The following is a 20,624-nucleotide window of genomic DNA, read 5'->3' as shown; positions in this document are numbered from 1 at the left end:
AATTCACTGAGCCACCTAGCTGCCCCATACCTAATTTTTTTATATGAAAGTTCCTAAACTGCAGGGACCAAAATTTGCTGATATTGGGCATTGCATATGTTGGCTAAATGAAGCCAGAGATGAAGATGCATTCCAGGGATGTGGAACAGCCAGTGAAAATGCCTAGAACCTAGAGATGGGGTGTGCAAAGAATAGAATGGCAAGGAAGCCAGCATCACTAGATTACAGAGAATATATGGGGAATGTAAGGTGTAAGTAGACTGGATCGGTAGTGGGACCAATTATGAAGAGTTTTGAATATCAAACAAAGGATTTTATATTTTATCTTTAAAGTAATAGGGATATAATGAAGTTTATTGAGAAGGGGTGGACTCGGATTGAGGTCCAGAGAGAGATTTGCCCAGCGGTTGCACAGGTAATACATAGCAGAGCCACAATTTGAATCTAGTAACAAATTCCATTTTACCACATTGCCCCATCCCCCCACCAATACTAGTGCCCTTTCTAAATTACCTTTTTATTTATTCTGAATATACTTGTATATGTACAGTTTTGATTGAATGTAAGTTCTTTGAGGGCAGGTCCATAGCAATTTAGCATAGTGGCTGCCACAGAGCAGGTGCCTAATACTTAGATTGATTGAAGTCTCTCCCTAACTGATAGAAGATAATTTTGAGTGGGGCACCAGCAGCTGGGGAATAAGAAAGGTTTCATGGAGAAATGTTGATCTCAAAGGATGTGCCCTACCCACTACTGTGTTTGAATTTCATTAGGCATGCCATGAATTATTATGGAATTGACAACTGCATACACATGTGCCAGTCTTCTGACTCATGACAAAGAATAAACTGAATATGTACAAGAAAAATGAGAACCATTGGTATGGAAGGTGGTGCTTTAGCTGAGTCCTGAAGAAAAGATTCTAAGAGGCAGAGAAGGAAGTGCATTCTAGTCCTGGGAGACACTGCCAGTGTAAAGACTTAGACTGGATATGGAGTGTGTGAGAAACTTCCAGAAGGCCAGTTTTACTATACTGCAGAGTGTAGAAAGGATAGTAATATATAAGGAGGCTAGAAAGGTTGGGAATCTGTTGTGGAAGCTTCTAAAAGCCAACCAAATTGTTAGCAATAGGGAGCCACACGTTTAAGTAGAGAAGTAACTGGCATCTATTTGGAGAAGGAACTAGATTAAGAAAAAACTTGAGGAAATCTCTTTAGAGGCTAGTGAAATAGTCCAACTAGTAGGTATGAGATCTTGATATAGAGTAGTGTCTATAGGACTGAAAAGAGGAGAGAAACAAAAAATATTGTGGAGGTAGAAGCAACAGTGTTTAGCCGTTGATATGTGGGGTAAGTGAGAGTGAAATCTGGATAATGCCAACGTTGAAAACCTGGGTGACTAGAACAATAGTGATACCCTTGACAGAAATAGGGAGGTTTGACCAAAGGATGGGTTTGGAGAATGCATTAATCAGTTTTGTTTTGGAAATGTCAGTTTTTAGATGCCTACATCCACTTTGAAATATTTAATATACACTTGGAGATGGTCAGCTAGAACTTAGGAAAGAAACTTAGGGTGTTTATTTAGGCTTGGAATCCTTTGCCCAGAGATGATAAAGTCATGAGAACTGATGAGGTCACCAAGTAAGAGTGTGTAGAGAGAGCCTGTAGGTAGACTCACAATCAGAGGGGTATGGTATGCATGATGAGCCAAATAAGGAGATTGTTGAGATTGAGCAGTATGTATACTGGTTGGAAGAGAATGGAGAGCAATGCCATAAAAGTCCAGGCAGAACAGAGTAGGAAGAATAGGTGGTTAGCAGTGTTCAGTGTTACTGAGAAGGATGAGGGTTTGAGAATAGGCCATTAATTCTGGTGATAAAAGATCATTAGTAACTTGGGGGGGAGCAGTTTCAGTCATTTAATGAAATTAGAAGCCAGACTTCAAAGGCTTTAAAAGCAAGTAAGAAGAGAGAAAGTTAAGATAACCAATGTGCACTGTAAGAAATAATAAAGGAGGGGTGGGTAGCTAGAACAGTAGATAGAGTGCCAAGCTTAGAGTTGGGAGGACCTGGGTTCAGATTTGGCCTCAGACACTTCCAGGCTATGACCCTGGGCAAGTCACTTAACTCCATTTGCCTAGTTTTGCCCTTCTATCTTAAAACTGATATTAAGACAGAAACTAGAGGATTTTTTTTTAAAGAAAGAAATTATGAAAGGAATGGATTTGGAGAAACTTTTGTAAGACTTGAGTGAAATGATGGAGAATTAATTAGCTAAACTTCAATGTTTCTTCAATGACCTACCATGGCACCAGAGGACTGATTTTGAAAAAAGCTTCCACCTCATGACAGGAGTAATTGATAAAGAGCCAAGTCAATAAGCATTTGTTAATCAACTATATGTTCTGTGCACTGCTAAATACATGGATGCAAAGGGAATTCAGTATGCAAACCACTAAGTACAGATAATATATAGATATTTATATGTGTGTGTATATATATATATTTGTAAAATTAGGAGAAATTTCAAAGGGAAGAAACTACAGTTAAGGAAGACTATTAAAGGCTTTTTGCAGGAAAAGATGAGATTTCAGCTGGGGCTTTTAAAGGAAGCCAGGAGATAGAGATTTAGAGGGCTAGAAGAATTCCAGCCATGAGAGAAAGCCAATGAAAATTCATGGAGTCCAGAGATGCACTCCATGTTTAAGGAATAACAAGGAGGCCAGAGTCACTGGTTTCTAGAGTATATTGAGAAGACTAAAGTTTAAAAGACCAAGAAAGGTAGGAAGGGACCGGGTCAGAAGAATTTAAAAGCCAAACAAGATCTTACATTTGATCCTGTAAGCAAGGAGTCAGTGGTGTGAGGAGATGTGGACCTGTATGGTGACAATGGCCGAGCAGAGAAGGGAACACATATAAGAGATGTGGTGAAGGTAGAATCGATAGAATTTGGCAGCTGATTGGACATGGAGGTGGATGGAGTGTAGAGGATGACCCTTAAGTTAGGAATCTGGGTGACTGAGAGCATGAAGCCCCCTATAGTAATTTTTAAAATGAGGTCAGTTTTGAACATTTTGAAGATGCCTTACAGGACATCTAGTTGGAGATGACCAAAACACAATTACAGATTTGGAATTGGAGATCAGGAAACATTAGAACTGTATAAATAGACCTCAAAATCATCTGCATAAAGATGATCATTGAAGCCCTGGGAACTGATGAGATCACCACACAAAATAGGGTAATGGAAGAAGAGAAAAAGGCCAGGACAGAGCTTTAAAGAATAACCACTAGTTAGGGGCATGGCATAGATGAACATTCAACAAAGGGGACTGAGAATGCACCACAAACGCTTTAGGAAGAAAAGCATATCAAGGCAAAGAGGGTGATCAACAATTTCCAAAGTAACTGAGCAGTCAAGAAAGATAAGGGCTGGGAAAAGGCCAGTAGATTTAACAATTGAGAGAACATTGCTATTTTGGGGGAGGTAGTTTCAGTTGAATGAAGTTAGAAGCCAGATTGCAGAGGAGTAAGACAATGAGGAGACACTGGTTGTAGATGGCCTTCTTGAAGCCTTTAGACTCAAAAGGGGAAAGAGATATAATACCATAGGTTGTAGGGATAGACAGATCAAGGAATAGTTTAAGGATGGAAGAGACTTGGGCATATTATTAGAAAGCAAAGAAGTAGCCAGGAGACCGGAAGAGATTGAAGATTAGCAAGAGGGTGGGGACAATAAAAGGAACAATCCATAGTAATAGCAATGGGACTAGGACTAGATCATCTCCAAGATTCCCTCCAGGTCAAAAATTAAAGAAATGTTTATTGAGTACTTCTTTGTAGACAGTATTGTGTGCTAAACTTTGAGATAGGAATACAAAGATGAAGAAGCATACCATTAACAATCTGATATGTGAGGTCTATTCTCCTTTTATAATATTACATGAATAAAAATAACTGTAGAGTAAAATAGGCTGCCATGAGGATTTAGAGTAGTTGCATCAGGTAGGAGAGGATATCTGAAATGGTTTTACAAAGGGTTTATAGAAATCTGGACTCTCAGAATTGAAGATTTAGACAAAGAGATATTGGGATAGGATGTTCCCAAGTGAAGGAAGGGAAGCACCTGGTCATTATTTTGTTGATTCCTTTTGTTTTTTAACATGAGTTATTTGCCTCTATGAAGGCCCTGTTTTACCCCTATCTCTCATGCCCAATGTATGCCTCAATGACTTCTCCTTTTGTAAACAGCTAAATAAAACCATTCAGAACAGTGATATGACTGTTCAGTCTTACAAGGATCCATATCTCTCTGGAGAGAATGTTTGGTCATAAATCTTTTATCCAGGACTAAGACTAGTTGAGTCAGTTATTTCATGTTCTGGTTTCTGTCAGTATTCTTTTCCTCATTCTTTTTACCTCATTAATATGTTTATGAGAGGCAACTAGGTGGTTAATATATAGGAAAAAGAACTTAGTCATACTATTTGCTATGTGATCCTGGGCAGGTCATTAACTTATGTGCTTCAGTTTCCTCATCTTTGAAATGGGGATAATAGCTAGCTAGCATCTATACCATAGGGTTGTGAGGATCAGATGAGATCATAGATGCAAATGGCTTAGCAGACCTTAAAGTGCTATATAAATGCTAGCTATTGTTATGATTATCATCTGATTCCTGCTATTTGTTATTTCTTACTACACCATAATTTTCTCTTACTTTCATATACATAATTTTTTTAGCCATTCCCTAAATAGGGGACCTCATTTTTGTTTCCAGGACTTTGTTACCACAAAAAATACAAGCGGAGTATATTGAAGGAGAAAAGCTAGGTAGCAGGGTGGATTAAGTGCCAGACCTGGAGTCGGGAAGACTTATCTTTGTGAGTTCAAATCCAGCCTCAGACATTTATTAGCTGTATGACCCTAGGCTAGTCACTTAACCCTATTTGCTTCAGTTTCCTCATCTGTAAAAGGAGCTGTAGAAGGAAATGGCAAACCATTCTGTTCCCTTTGCCAAGAAAACCCTAAATAAGGTCACAAAGAGTCAAACATGATTAAAATAACTGAGTACAACATATTCAAGAAACATTGAGCAATACAGTTTGCCTAGAATACAAAGGAAATATAGGAAAGTAAGGAATGAGTTTCCGTTTAAAAAAAAATACTTTAGGGAAGCTAGATGGTTCTGTGGACAGAATGGCTGGCCTAGAGACAGGTCTTGGGTTCAAATGTGGCCTCAGACACTTCCTAGCTGGATGACCCTGGGCAAGTCACTTAATCTCCTTTATCTAGCCCTTACCTCTCTTCTGGCTTGAAACCAATACTTGATAGATTCTAAGACAGAAGGGAAAGGTTTAAAATTTAAATATATATTTTCTTCAAAGTTGATAAAGGCTAAACAGCAATTGATCTGAAAAGGCTTGGAGACTTTGTAGGCTGCGAGCCCAGCAAGGCAGCAGTGTGACACAGAAACCAAGAAAAGAAAGCAAAGGTTTTTGAACTCTAGAGGAAGCTGGCAGCATATACTGAACTGGGCTCAGTCTAGAAAAGTCTTGACATTAATATGTTGAGAGTCTGGGGGGCAGCTGGGTGGCTCAGTGAATTGAGAGTCTTGTTTAGAGATGGGAGGTCCTGGGTTCAAATGTGGCCTCAGACACTTCCTAGCTGTGTGATCCTGGGCAAGTCACTTAACCCTCATTGCCTAGCCCTTACCACTCTTCTGCCTTAAAACTAATACAAAGTATTGATTCTAAGATAGAAGGTAAGGGTTTTTAAAAATATTTATGTTGAGAGTGATGATCCATGCCTTAATTCAAGTTTGTATTCAAGGAAAAAACCAAAATAATGTCTCTTTTTGCTTTAGTTTCCCCCTCTCTCCCTCCAAGTCCTAATATCCTAGCTAGTTTTTCTTTTGATGTAAATAATATGGAAAGTTTATTGTATGTATTAAGAACATCCATGGGAAGTTCTTACACACCTAAGATGGAATATCAGAAGCACAAAGGCAGAGGCTCTTACTGGGACCCTGATCCACACCCTTGGGGACAAGAGTGGCTGCCACTACCCAGGCCCCTGGTGAGGACCAAATGCAAAACCCACATCAAAGGGATCCTGCAAACCAAAGCCCACGCAAATGCTCTTGCGCCCAGGATCACTCTTCTTCATCATGCTCTGATCACATCCGGATTGCTATTTTTCATTCTGGACTGGCCATTTTAGAAGGGATGGGGAGATCAAGTGTCCCAGATCTTGAAGACAGCCTGGAGTTCTTGCCATCAGAGAATCTGCTGAAGGAATTGAAGATGTTTAGCCTGAAGAAAAGACTTCTAGGGAAGGAGGCTAGCTGGCTTCAAGTATTCAAAAAGCTGTCACATGCAAGAAAGATTTACCTCAGACAGCAGAACTAAGCAGTGAGGAAAAGTTGCAAAGATAACTATTGGCCTAATATTGAGGAAAAAATGCTGGCAAAGAGCTAGCCATAAGTTAAATGGGCTGCTTCAGGAACCAGGGGCTTCCCCTTCCCTTCCCCCCCCCCTCCCCCCCCACTTAAAATCTGCAAGGAAAGACCATTTATTAGATACAACGTAACCCTGAGATTCATTCCAACTCTCAGCTTCTGGGATTTTTTTCTATATTTCAGTAAATCTCCCGCCTAACACAGGAAAGAGAAACACTTTTTATTGACATTCAAGGCCCTTTGTAGTTTGATTCCAGGATCCCTTCTTGCATTCTTCTCACATTCTTCTTTTACCTTTTTTTTATTCTAGAGAACTGTCTATTCTAGACTTTGATTCTTTGATTCACTGCATTTCTTTGGACTGAACTCTGTTATTCCTGTAAGAAATTTAATCTTCTAGAAACTCATCATTTTATATGATTTCATCACATAATCACTTTATACTTACACCTCTTAAGTACTCTTAGTACCATCTGCCTCTTTGATTGGAGGGCTGGAAGGCAGAGCAAAGGAGACTTCCCCAAACCTTCATTTAAAGAAGGTTACCATTTCCCACTATCTGCACTTCTTTGGACCTAACTTCATCATCTCTCCCTTGCCCATTCCTTCACCTCCTCCTTCTGCTTTCCAACTTCTTTTTGTGTGTTTTCTTCTCCTACTAGATTGTAAGCTCCTTCAGGTCAGGAACTAAATATTTTAAATATTTGAAGCCCTGATACTTAACATAGTTCCTGGCACATAGGTTCCTTATATTATATATATATATATAAGACTGCTTCGGCGGAACAGATGGAAGAAACCAACAAGAAGGTTCAACGGCTGAGATGGCGATGCAGCAAGGCACTGTGGAGTGCTTAGGGCGTGATGGAGCACAAAAGACAACACAGCCATCCAATGCAGCTGAGGAAGTCTCCAGGTGTAACGACTTTTCGTGCCAATGGACCCAGGCTTCCAACGCCGAGAGAGTGGGACTGTCTCTGTGCATCGACTTTTCCACTTACATCTTCATGCACAAGTGTCTTTGTGCACAAAAACGCACAAAGACAATCGTCATCCTCGATTCGAGAGACAACCAACCTGTTTGAGTCAAACACAACTACACTTTTTCTCATACTGCCCTAATTTTTATGCCTTTGTTCTTCCTTTCCCACAATATTGTACAAAACCAGAACACACTTTTTTGCTTTCACTAACTCATATGAATACCTGGTTTTCATAAATTTTTTTTCATTATTTTTTAGAATGTTTGAAGCTCATTTACAAAGCTACAGGGGAGATGATCCACTTGATCAGTGGGAAAGGTCAGTATTTGGTTTACCTTTACCTTTTAAAAAGAAACAAACAGCCATAAACATTTTTTAAAATACTCTTGTTCCAGATATGTACAGTGGACAGAAGAAAATTTTGCCCAAAATACAGGACATTTGTCAACACTCTTAGAACGATTAATCAAGACATTTTTGGATAAGAAGAAGTACCACAATGATCCAAGGTTCATTAATAGCTGTGTAAAATTTGTGAGTATGTTTTTAGAGTATCATTGAAACAAGTCATTCTATTTAATCAGAATACTTAAATCTCCAAAGTTGCTTATCTTAATAAGAGGACTTTTTATCTTGGTTTTCCATCTTTTTCTGTCAATTGTGCATAACATGTAAAAATATTATACTTACTAAATAAAATTCATTAAATCAAAGAAAAACTTGGAGAGATGGAAAGTTGTAAGGGAAGAGAAACTGCACTGTCAAGTGGAGAAAAATTATCTGAATATAGATGTTATTAAGAATAGTGGAATTGCTTGTTAGTTCTGGAGTGGGGGTCGGGGGGGGGAAGAAAGGTGAGAAAAATAATGAATCATGTAACCATGGAAAATATTTTAAATTTAAAAAATTTTTTCAAATCAGGGTTAGGGGATAGTTAGGTGGCTCAGTGAATTGAGAGCCAGGCCCAAAGATGGGAGGTTCTGGGTTCTAATCTGCCTCAGATATGTCCTAGCTTTGTGACCCTGGGCAAGTCACTTAACCCCCTTTGCCTCACCCTGGTTCTGCTCCTTTTGTTCTGCATCAATTCCTAGAGGATGTTCTAGTTCACTTAGAAATCTTCCAGTTCATCATTCCTATCAGCACAATAATATCCCATCACCATCAGCTTCTACAATGTTCAGCCATTCCCCAATTGAAGGACACCCCCTCGTTTTCCAATTTTTTGCCATTACAAAGAGCGTGGCTATAAATATTTTTGTACAATATAAATATTTTTAATATATTTTTATAATATTTTATAAATATTTTTCCATATTATCTCTTTGGGGTACAAACCCAGCAGTGGTATGGCTGGATCAAAGGGTAGTGATTCTTTTAAAATCCTTTGGGCATAATTCCAAATTGCCTTCCAGAATGTTTGGACCAATTCACAACTCCACCAGCAATGCATTAGTGTCCCAATTTGGGCAAGAGACTTTTGAAATTTGACAGAGGAAATCTTTAGGGCAATAAATATTACTTCATATAATAGGTAATTAACTCATGAGAATCATCTCAAAGACAAGAAGAGATAAATAGACTAAAGACAGTTCAGATTTATGGATCATATGACCAGAAGTGGCAACTAAGGAAATCGGAATTATATTTAATTGGTATGATTGACATTAGAAGTTAACTGTGGCCTTCCATGGCATAACAACTTAAAATTTCTGGCAATAATATTAAGCAAAATGGGATCATGGGTTTAATTTGGCATGGTAATTTCAGTATTACTATGAAACATCTGAAGCTTATGTTTTCTTTTGATTTCTCTAGGCTGAATTTAACAGTGAACCTTGTCAGTTTTATGAATATATACACAGTCAAGGGATTGGCATTGGGTCATCAGCTCTGTATTTAGCTTGGGCTCAGCACCTTGAAATCCAAGGAGATCTACAACGTGCCAATGCTGTTTTTCTTGAAGGAATTCAAAACAAGGCAGAACCTATAGAAATATTGCATCAACAGTACAGGTAATTTATATTGATAAATCTGCTTTGGTTATACATTCTATTTTGCAGCACTGTCCTCCATATTATTCAGCAAAGTACTCACTCCTGGCAAATAAATATTGCCAAAACATCTCAAACTTAGCTGTTGCTTTTAAGTTGGATTTACCTTTTCTGTTGGCTATGGCTAATAAGTACAAAGTGAGCTGTTTGAGCAATTCTCAAGGGCAGAATTTTAAAGGCACTCGGCAGTCATTTAAAAAAAAATTATTCCCCAGAAGAATAAAGTGGGTTAGGGAAGTGACTGAGATTACGACAGCCCTTTTAAGTACTTTTTCATATAACTAAGAATTTTGAAAATAATTTATGCATGTATCAAGGGTACACTTGACCAAAGCATGATAAAGGAACATTTGCAGACAATTCTAAACAGACACGTTAATGGTTCAACAACTGACTTAAGAGTTTTAGAAGTTACAACATTTTTCTCTGCTTATCATTGATTACAAAAGAAATTTGACTTGATAGAACAAGATACATTCTTAAATGTTCACTAACATGTGCCACAGTTATATAAAATTCCTTTTTTGATACATTAAGTGAAACCCCAAATAAGGTAATCTACTTGTTAAAGATCATGGGGGCATGCTCTAAGTAAAATTTGAGTAGGCATTCTCTTTAAGCAGTTATATAAATAAATAAGTGTATTATAAGTTTGTGTGTGTGTGTGTGTGTGTGTGTGTGTGTGTGTGTGTGTGTGTGTGTGTATAAATAAAACAGTGATGGTGAACCTTTTAGAGTTAAGAGTGCTGGGCCCTCCCCCCACCCCCCTTACCCACCAAGGGAGGGAGGAAGCACTCCCATTGGCCTAGTAGGTAGAATGGCAGGGAGGCATGGTGGAGAGGGGGAGGGGAGCAGCTCTGCCCAAGGCCCTCTGCCTTTCTAGTAATGAACTGGGGGGGGGGGGGGGGCCAGGGTAACTATGTGCCCCCAGAGTGCTCCGCATGCCATCTTTGGCACCCATGCCTTAGATTTGCCATCACTGGTTACAAGATAATCATTTGTGGATGAAATGTTGATTACCGTGAACATAAGGGCTTCTTATATGAGATCTAGTCTTTTCAAAAGAAATCTATTTAACTTTTCCCATTGGAAAAGCCAAAGTATTTGCCAAGATTTTGACCTAAAGCTGAATAGATAGCTTGATCAGTGCCTACCTTAAGTAAGCACCAAAGATGACATTAAAGTGGGTCTGGATTGAGTAAGAGGAGAGAAGTGTTCATTACTTTGAGGTGATAGTATAGAACATATCAGTAATCCCCTACACTGCATGTAACTGCAAATATTTATTTATTTTAACCCTTACCTTCTATCTTACAATCACATTAGTTACAAGGCAGAAGAGCAGTAAGGGCTGGGCAGTTGGTGTTAAGTGGCTTGCCTAAAGTCACAAAGCTAGGGTGTGTCTGAGGCCAGATTTAAACCCAGAGCTTCTTGTCTCCAGGCCTAGTTCTGTATCCATTGGTATCCATTGAGCCACCCCGATGTCCCCATTCCCTCACTAATCTTTCATCCACCTGCAATACTGAATTATTTGATACAGTCACTTGTAGCCAGTGTTCTTGGGGGTAATTCTACATGGCTATAAGTGACTGTATCAAATAATTCAGTATTGCAGGTGGATGAAAGATGAGTGAGGGACATAAGTAACCTGTTGCAGATTGCCAATGATAACTTGTTTGAAAAAAGTGAGCTCTCTTTCAATTCTAAATCTATGATTATATAAGTGACCAAAAAAAAAAGGTATCAAGGGCATTTGTGATCAGAAAAAAATGATTTGTTGCGTAACAAGTATGAGGAGATATAAAAGATATATGAACTGCTCAGAGGCTGAACCACCAACTAAGACATTAAAACAATCAGAGGAAGGCCTGTAGCACTTAGGATAGATCATTTATAGATAATTTTATAGGAAGCCATAGACAAGACTTGCATAGTATCAAGTGTAGAGGGGTTACCATCTTTGTTGGGGTAGAGAGTACTCATGGCAATAAGACCCATCAATGGAGCCATTAATCTATATGGTATAATGAACATTTGTTAAATTTGTTTATTCCAAAGCAATGCTACTTTTTCATTTCATATTGATTTATGTGAAATTATTAGTGTCTTAATTGGTTATCTTGTTTCATTTCGTTTTCCTTTTCCTTTCACAAAAAAATGTATCTTCAAAAGTAACATTTGCTTTGGGTTGTATTTTTTCTTAACTTTTGCTCTCGTTTTTATTTAGTTTATTCCAGAACCGACTTACTGGAACATGTTTACCAGCTCAAGGTAAAAATGCATTTTCCAAAGTTGAAGTTACTACTAATTTAGGCAAAAATAGGCTTCAATTTGACCTCTTCTGAATGATTTTTTTCCTACACCTTAAGCATTTATAGATATTTATATCTAGAAAGCTCTACTAGATGATTTAGGAGCCTCCAAGGTGAATATAGGTTCTTTTCCTGTAAACAGAATTCTTTAAGAACAAGGAATATGTTTGGCATAGTCAGCCTTTAATCTATGTATAGGTTTAGTTGCAAAGTTACTCAGTTGTGTAATAAATTCGATCTAGAGTAGTTTGCAAAAATCTATTTAAAGTATATCTGAGGTATTTTCCTGAGATCCGGATCTTGGGAATCAAGTAGTTCAAATACCTAAATGATTTCCATTACTGGATACAAGGACAGTGCTAAGCAAAATTTTAAAGTTGATGAAATTTCTTTAACATCCTTCTACTTCCTGATATATCTTTCCCTAAATATCTATTGTTTTCATGTTACTCTCTCCCCCTTCCCCCAATTCAGTACCTGCTACTTGTTCTTCCTGTGAAAGTTCTTCATTTTACAAAATAACCTAATTCTCTGGCCCCTAAACACAATATCATCCCCCTAATGAGGCTGCTTATTCACACTATACACACTTAAGTGTGAACAATTGGCAGCTAGCACCTTAATCTTAGGGATTTTTATATTTCATTAAAATGCTTATTAGCAGAACTAAATCTCTAGTGTTTGGAATTTCCATTAGTGTAAGGAAAAAACTAAGTAGAGAAAAAATTCAGGCTATACATGGGAAGATGTTTTTAGCCATGTGGAGTGTGATGGATGGGGAGAGATAGGCCAGCTTCTGGGTTTAGTTCCCCTGCTTTTCAGAATTTCTTTGTTCCTCTGCTTCTAAATCAATAGATTCTCAAAATACTCAGAAGTTGGTTTTGTTTTTTGTTTCATAATAGCCATTTGTTGGTTGTTCTTTAATTCAAAAATTGCCTGAATTTATTATATATTTCATAGTGTTGGGCATCTAGTAGTTACTATATATCTGATAATTATTAGATTGAATAACTTTCAAAATGAAAGGTCACAAAAAGCATGTTTGTGCGATCATCATTTCTCATAATTCCATCTTGTTTCTGAAATTTAACTCAAATACTTATTGTGCAGAGCAAAATGCTAGAGGGAATCTAATCCAATAGTTATTTACTAAACACATATTAACAAACTGGTTCAGTTCAAATTAAGTGCTAAATTATGTGTTTAATCTACTTACTAATTAATAAATTCAAATCCTAGAAAAGACTACATTGCAACAACAGTTTCAAAATGGCCTGCCTTGTTGGTTGAGCTTAGTAGAATGTTTTAAAACTCCTTTCATCCCCTGCAATGATGAGAACTGATCAGAAGAATAATTAAACTAATTAGAGGATCATCTCTGGGAAGTGTTCACTAAATAACAAAAGCAGTTATATGGTCTATGACTACATATGAATAATTTATGATTTTCCTCTTCAATTTTATTTCAAATATAGCTATAATCTTTTGTTGAATAGCTTTACTTATGAGTTTTTATTTGACTAATCATTCCATTCATTTATTTTTTTCCAGTTGAAGCCCCAGAACCCCTTCGCAATTCTCAAATTGTAAATCAAATGAACACAATAAGAACACTTCCAGGAAATGCTGACCCAGCTTGCCCTCCTAAAAGTCAGGTAGTCAAAAAAATTCATGGGATGATTAGGAATAGTATTGCCCAAAGTTGTTGCCCATCAATCACTTAATAGAATTTGAGATATGAAAATCAAGTAGACAATTGAGAATTTTTGTCTTATGGTGAAGTTTTAAGATGTTAATTAAGAGTTCACTGGTATTCTGACATTACATGTCAAAAAAATATACATATATATATAATTTATCATTATTATTATTATAGAGGACCCCTTAGAGGTGGGTGAAAAATTTGTCACAAAAAATAGTTATGTTATTGTTAGATTTTTAGAGAGAATACTTAATCTAGCAAGTAAAGGCAACAAGTTTATACTGCAGATTGATCAGTATCTGTTACAGGAGATTCAAGTGTCAAATTTGTTATGCGAGAGCAGCCTAAATCAATTTCCATTTGACTTTGACACCTCTGTTGTACACCATTGCCAAGATTATGTTGGGTTTTTTTAAACTCTTAACTTTTGTCTTAGAATCAATATTGTGTAAGAATTCTAAGGCAGAAGAGTGGTAAGGGCTAGGTAATGGGGGGTTAAGTGACTCACTAGGGTCACCCAACTGGGAAATGTCTGAGGTCATATTTGAACTCAGGTCATATTTGAACTCAGGACCTATTGATGACTGTCTTAAGAAAATTTAGGTACCCTCCTCCCACATCAGGTGATTTATTAGATTAATTTAATTTTATATTTGGCTTCCTAATTGCTAGAATCACATGTCTCTTTTTTTAAAAGGCAAATCCACTGAGTAGAAACCTCAACTAATAGTGGTAGCAAAGAAAAGTTATTCAAATTTTTTTTTAATCAATCTAAACTATTAGGCAGAGTTGATTGGGTAAAAATATATTTTAATAAAAGAATACGTTGCAATTTTTTTAGGGTCCACTTCCTTCTGCAGTGCAGTCATCTACTAACAGTATAGAATCAAAATTGTAAGTACTGCCCATACTTAAATATTTGATTTGCTTTAGAGAAGAACAAGATGAAGTCTGCAGTAGTAAATGGATGTGCCATTTTTCTCCATTTCAGAGAACAACGAACGGTCATTTCCAAATCAGGTTATTCAGTCCAGCAATCTTCTTTGGCATCCAGAAGTGATATCAAGCAAGTTTGTATGTACTGCAAGGACAAGCTCATTTGTGGAGATTCTGAATTATCCTTTGAGGAACTGAGAGCTCAGAAGCACAAGCAGAGAAAACAAAAAGAATGGGGTATTTATGATTGTGCTTTTATTTGACTTACTCTTATTCCTTATCTCAGAGGCCGTGTAATTGAACTTCTGTTGCATTATAACTTGTTGTTGGAGTATTTAAAGGGAGGGGCACTCAGTTACTGTCATGAGAGCTGAGGAGCACTCCCCTAAATCCTAACAAGATAAGCAGCTCGGGGTTCACTGGGATAGTCTGTGAGATTCTGTCAGGGTCCTGAATCAAATGAAATTAATTTCTTCCCATATAGTTCACTGTGTTATGGATTGAGTATATTGCTCCCATCTTAGTAATGCTTCTTAAACATTTCCCTTCCAACTTGGCATGTCACCAAATTGGCCACAACTTTCCTATCCTTTATTCTAAATCTTAGAAATTTGTCTGAGCTCTGTTTAAGCCTGAGAAATCTCCATTGTTTTAAAATATGAACTTCTAACATGCATAATCTTAATAGCATCCAGTATTTACACCTAAAATAGTGGTGAAAACAAGTGACTTGTGGCTTCATATATAGCTTTCTCACATTTATCTTATACACTGCCACCTTCAGTTTGAGAGAAGAGTGAACTGAACATGGACAAGCAGGAGTCTGAGATCAGTAATGTCCAAGATTTTAATCAGAATTAATTTTTTAACTTTCCTCTGTTTACTTGATATAATCTTTATTTCTTACACACTCTTATCTTTTTTCTTTTGTTCCCCTGTAATTTCATTTGTGCTACACTTGGTTTGGCTTGTCTTAGTTGGGTCTCATTACAAGAGCTCCATAGATTTTTCTCCTCTACCTTACATAGGTTTATGAAGCAATAATGCTTATAATCTTCCACTTTACTCTTCTGTAGGATTTTAGAAATGACTTTCTTTTCTAAATTGATATTGCCCATCACTGCTAACACTCTTCTCTTGAAAAAGAGCTCAAGTATTGATTGGATAAAGTAGTTTCAGGACTCTTTCAGCTTATATGCAAAAGTGACAAAAGGAATATCATTCTAGAAATACTTAGTCTAATTATGTAGCAAGACTGAAAAATAACAGTCAAACAGCCGAAGTCTTCTACTGGTACCCACAAGCCATATAAAAACCAAGAGGAAGGTTTCTGATGTGTAAAGATATAGATGAGTCTAATCAGTTAGGAAGATGGAGAAGGGCTGTCATCTATAACAGCAGAGGAAAATATACACATGAATGAAATCCAGGCTGCACTGAAGTATTCAGTATTTTATTATTTCTGCAAATAGTGTTCTTAAATCTCTAGGTAAAGTACTTTTTAAATGTATATATATATATATATATATTTTTTTTTTTAAATAACCCTTACCTTCCATCTTAGAATCAATGCTGTATATTTTTTTTTTCTGTGTATTGATTTTAAGGCCAAAGAGTGATAAGAGTAAGCCTGGCTCCCAATCCACTGAGTCACCCAGCTGCCCCCTAAATTATTTCTTATAAAGAAAAGATCCATGATTAGTATTTAAGTTCATGGCTCTTCTCCAGGGTAAATACTGTTACTAAGGAAAGAAAACAAAAAAAAATTTTAATACTTTGAGGATTTAGGTAAAAGTACAGTGAGTTGAATCATCCATCTTATGGATAGTGGTCTTTGTATAGTAGTCTTCCCCTCTTGATACGGAAACCTTACATAGGATTTCCATGTGTTTATAATTTATAATGATAATGTGAATTTTGAAGGAAGAAAAATAAACTTACCTAGATTTCAGTAACCATTGAACAAGAGAACCTGTTAGATTCTATTCACTGTGTTCTGGCTTTTCCTTCTGTTTCTTTCTCTCTCTCTCTCTCTCTCTCTCTCTCTCTCTCTCTCTCTCTCTCTCTCTCGCTCTCTCTCTCTCGCTCTCTCACACACACACACAAGTTGTCTTTACTTATGAATTTGTAGTCAGCAGCATTAAATGAGCATAAACTAGAGGGCAAAAATACATTTTTGTTAGTAAAATTACTTGAGAGGCAGTGTGGTCTACTGGTTAGAGGGCTTAGAGTCAAGAAGGCCTACGTACAATCACTTCACTTGAGTCCTTCAAACATTGTAACCACAGATAAGTCATATAACTTGTCAGGGCTCCAGGCAACTAAGATTATCAATATAAAACACAGAGATCTACAGTTAGTAGAGGAAGTTTCCACACTGGAAGTTCTCCACAGCTGATGAAATCCAGAACCCCCTCCTCAAAACACCCAAGCTAAATAACAGAATATTAAGTTACATGCTTTATTCAGTCAGATTCAGAATTCTGAGTACTGTCAAAAACTAGTCTGTAAATAATAGCATTTTATGGCATAATGAATGAATGTTGATTGCCATTTTAGAAATTATTCTAGATCAGTGTTGGTGAACTTTTTAAGCCCCTCCATTCCATCCCGGTACCCATGCCACATTCTCACCAATACAATTCTAGACTGATATTTTAATGCATATTACCATATTTCCTTTTAAGTCTTTTGAAGGCATCATTCTTATTGAGTTTCTCATGGACTTGCTATGCTCACAGCAGATTTGTTGCTAGGAACTTCAGTATATATGGTTATTGGATGAACAAGTGTGTGTGCATGTGTGCATGCATGCGTAAATAAAATTAAGAGACTCCAGACCTAAATATACTATTGGGATAGACCAACAAAGATCTAATGAAATTTTAAATACAATCTGTAGCCATAGTATCATATTCCTTAGACTTTTGATATGTTCTATCAGGAGAAGAATCACATCTCAATGAGCGGTAAGTATAGAAATTATAAAATAATTTTTATAATTTATATTTTTAAATTTAAATTTAATTTAATTTTTAATTTAAAATTAATTAATTTAAATTTTAAATAAAAAAATAAATATATATTTATAAATATAAAAATAAAAAATAAATACAGTTTAAAAAAATTTCATCCTGAAAATCACTTTTGAATTTGTACAGATTGCTATACCTTAAGGGCTTTGTTTTGCATGTAAAGCTTTAAATTATTATATTTTAATGTATTTATACATTAAGTGAATGAAGATAAAGAATATTTAAAAAGGAAAGAAGCTGATGCTTTTGAGGAGCAGCTTTTACAACAGAAAATGGATGAACTTCACAAGCAGTTGGCTGAAGTGATGAAGACTTCTCAGGGAAATGCAGCTACTCTCCAGAGTAGATCTGAGGTAATTTCAACTAGGCAAACATTAACAACCTATTACAGATTGCCCAGAAGTATAATGACCAAAAAATGAAAGCATCCCCACCCTCTAGCTTATACGACACAAGATAGAAATGACTGGCTAAGTGTGTACACGCATAAGTAGTTAAGAACCATAGTAAAATAAGAGGTAATTTGGGGACAGAAAAAATACTGACAACCTTGGGCTAGAGGAAAGACTTAGAGAACGAGAGAGTGCCTTATAGACAACAAGCTGGCACCTGGGCTAAGTTTTGAAAGAAGAAAAGGATTCCAAAAAGTATAAGGAAGGCACGGAGGAGAGTCACTGTTCTCTGACCTTAGAATTATAAATGGCGATACTCTTCTATTCCTAAAACCAGAATCGTTCTTTAGTGTTAAAAGCTACCTTATTCTCCCTATTATAATATTTGGCAGCTCTGTTTTGTTGGTTGGTAGCTTTCAGAGTTTTAAAAAACATTTTAATCCAATATTAAGCCAACTAGAGCTTCTTTTCTGTTTTTGTATTAATTATGTCACAACCGAACAAGATATTAAGTAGTAAGATAGCAGTGGCCATAATTTCTCCTGATATCCCCAGAAAACTATAAGGGTGGGAACAGAATAAGGAAGGGAGTTTAGACTCCACTTTCACATGTAGTTGAACCTTAAATATCTGATTATAAAATAGAGCCAATGTAAACCTGGGTTTAAAACTGACTTCTGATTTAATAGCTGTGTGACTGTGAGCAAATTTCTTAACCTCTGTGTGCTTTAAGCAGTTGCCTAGGATTTCTATAAAATTCCTCCATGTTGATATATTATGGATCATTCTCATTTGCATATATTGACTTCATAGATTTTTTTTTAAAAAACCTTCCTTTCTGTCTTAAAATAAAAAGGCATGAGCTAGGAAAACAGGATTAAGTGACATACTCAGAAGGTTATACAACTGGGAAGTGACTGAGGCCACATTTGAACCCATATCTTTACAACTCCAGGTCTGGTGCTTTATCCACTGTGTCCACTAGCTGCCCCTTGCTATTCATAGATTGTTAGAGCTATGATGGATCCTAATCTAATCTGCAGTTATGGAAATTGAGACACAAAGAGGTCAAGTAATCTGCCCACTATCAAATGACTCTTTGAAGTAGGACTCAAGCCAAGTCCTATGTTTTTGACTCCTAATTCAATTTGCTTTTGATTAACCATATTATAAGAGTTTGAAAAAATGTTCTGGGGGCAGCTGGGTAGTTCAGTGGATTGAGAGCTAGCCCTAGAGACGGGAGGTCCTAGGTTCAAATCTGGCCTTAGACACTTCCCAGCTGTGTAACCCTGGGCAAGTCACTTAACTTCCATTGCCCAGCTCTTACCACTCTTCTGCCTTGGAACCAATACACAGTATTGACTCCAAGATGGAAGGTAAAGGTTTAAAAAAAATGTTCTCTTTGTTTTAAGAGAGAATCCAAGACCATAAATATATTTACCAATAAAAATAATATTGGCCATATAATATCATTCTTCTTTTGCATTAAAACACTTTACTTGTTTATTGGTAAGCCGAATAATATAGCCACCCCTTAACAAAATATCTACATCTCTCTTCACACATATTTTGGATCCATGATATTGTTTCATTTTTTTCTCCCCAAAGATAATTCGTCAAGTACCTACTGTATGCAACTAGTAATGAAATAATTTGAACAGAACAAACTTTTTTTATTTTGTATACTGAAGAGGATTTAGTAGTTAGAATAGTTGTAGGATAGCAATGATTAAGAAGATACCAAAGTTATCCTCACGTGTGAAGAAAGGGTAAAGACTATTGTATGGTAATTATTTCAAAACTATCCAAATCCTTCTTTGCCAAGAACTGTCCCCATTCCTCAGAGATATATACAATATGAAATTAAAACCAATGACAGTCACAGATTTTAATAACTAATAGAGTAAAATTAGAATTCTCTAATTCCAGACTAAAGGCACCAACAAAGAGAATTCAAAAAGTAAAGGTATCCACTAGGTGGAGACATTTGACCCAAAGGAATAAATATCTTTACAGGACTGAAATTACCACTTAGTAATTTTGAACTTAATTTCCTTTTTAAATTCACTTTAAAAGGCTCATCCTATATGTGTGAGGTCGAGTGCAGGCTTGCCACAAGAACCATCTGGACCATATCAAGCCAAAAGTCAACAGCCCACAGTTAATATAAGAGACAAGCAGCTAATGGTGTCTCCTTTTGAACCAATCTCAGTGAAGACTACTACCAATACTACCACCACCTCATTGTTACCAAGGTTAAACCAAAATGTTACCTGTCCCCTATCTGTGAGGCCCCAGCCAGAAACAGACTTCACATTTAAAGGAGACAGAAACGATGCCAGCAGAGTTCAAGAAGACCCTGGTCTGCGTCAGGCCTGCCAACAAGTACGAGCTGAAAGCAGTAACATGAATATTATGCCTGAGCCTTTTCAGAAGCTCTCAGTATCTTCTCAAGATCTGGAATTTAAAGAACAGTATGTATAAAATAGCCTTTTTACTTTGTATATTTAAACAGTTGCATTACTGAATGACTAGATTATCCTAAAATTTCCCCCAACCTCAAGATTTTTCTCTAAAAGAAGCACTGTTTCATGGTTCCTTCTTGAATCCAACTTTTTCCCCATATTAAAACTCAGCTTGATACTTCTTAATATTTACTAAGGAAAATCCAACTATTAAACCAAAATTATCATTGCTTGCCAGTCTTAACTTGGATATGTGTGGGTAATTGTTAAACCAGACAAAGTTTCTG

General features: G+C 36.6%; 1 protein-coding gene across 2 annotated transcripts in view; it reads left to right on the top strand.

The window, feature by feature from the left end:
- Nucleotides 1-20,624, top strand: part of BUB1 (BUB1 mitotic checkpoint serine/threonine kinase) — a 107,622-nt gene that overhangs the window by 45,936 nt on the left and 41,062 nt on the right. For both annotated transcript variants that reach the window (XM_056813763.1, XM_007476962.2), the window contains exons 2-10: nt 7,703-7,762; nt 7,840-7,978; nt 9,260-9,456; nt 11,723-11,766; nt 13,359-13,462; nt 14,351-14,403; nt 14,501-14,682; nt 17,682-17,833; nt 19,949-20,346. In XM_056813763.1, the coding sequence (XP_056669741.1) occupies nt 7,704-7,762; nt 7,840-7,978; nt 9,260-9,456; nt 11,723-11,766; nt 13,359-13,462; nt 14,351-14,403; nt 14,501-14,682; nt 17,682-17,833; nt 19,949-20,346 (1,328 nt within the window). In that variant the 5' untranslated portion in view covers nt 7,703. The remainder of the gene's footprint in view (nt 1-7,702; nt 7,763-7,839; nt 7,979-9,259; nt 9,457-11,722; nt 11,767-13,358; nt 13,463-14,350; nt 14,404-14,500; nt 14,683-17,681; nt 17,834-19,948; nt 20,347-20,624) is intronic.

This window comes from Monodelphis domestica, chromosome 1, assembly GCF_027887165.1.
Source record: "Monodelphis domestica isolate mMonDom1 chromosome 1, mMonDom1.pri, whole genome shotgun sequence".
Taxonomy (NCBI): domain Eukaryota; kingdom Metazoa; phylum Chordata; class Mammalia; order Didelphimorphia; family Didelphidae; genus Monodelphis; species Monodelphis domestica.
This window is presented reverse-complemented; position numbering and strand designations above follow the sequence as displayed.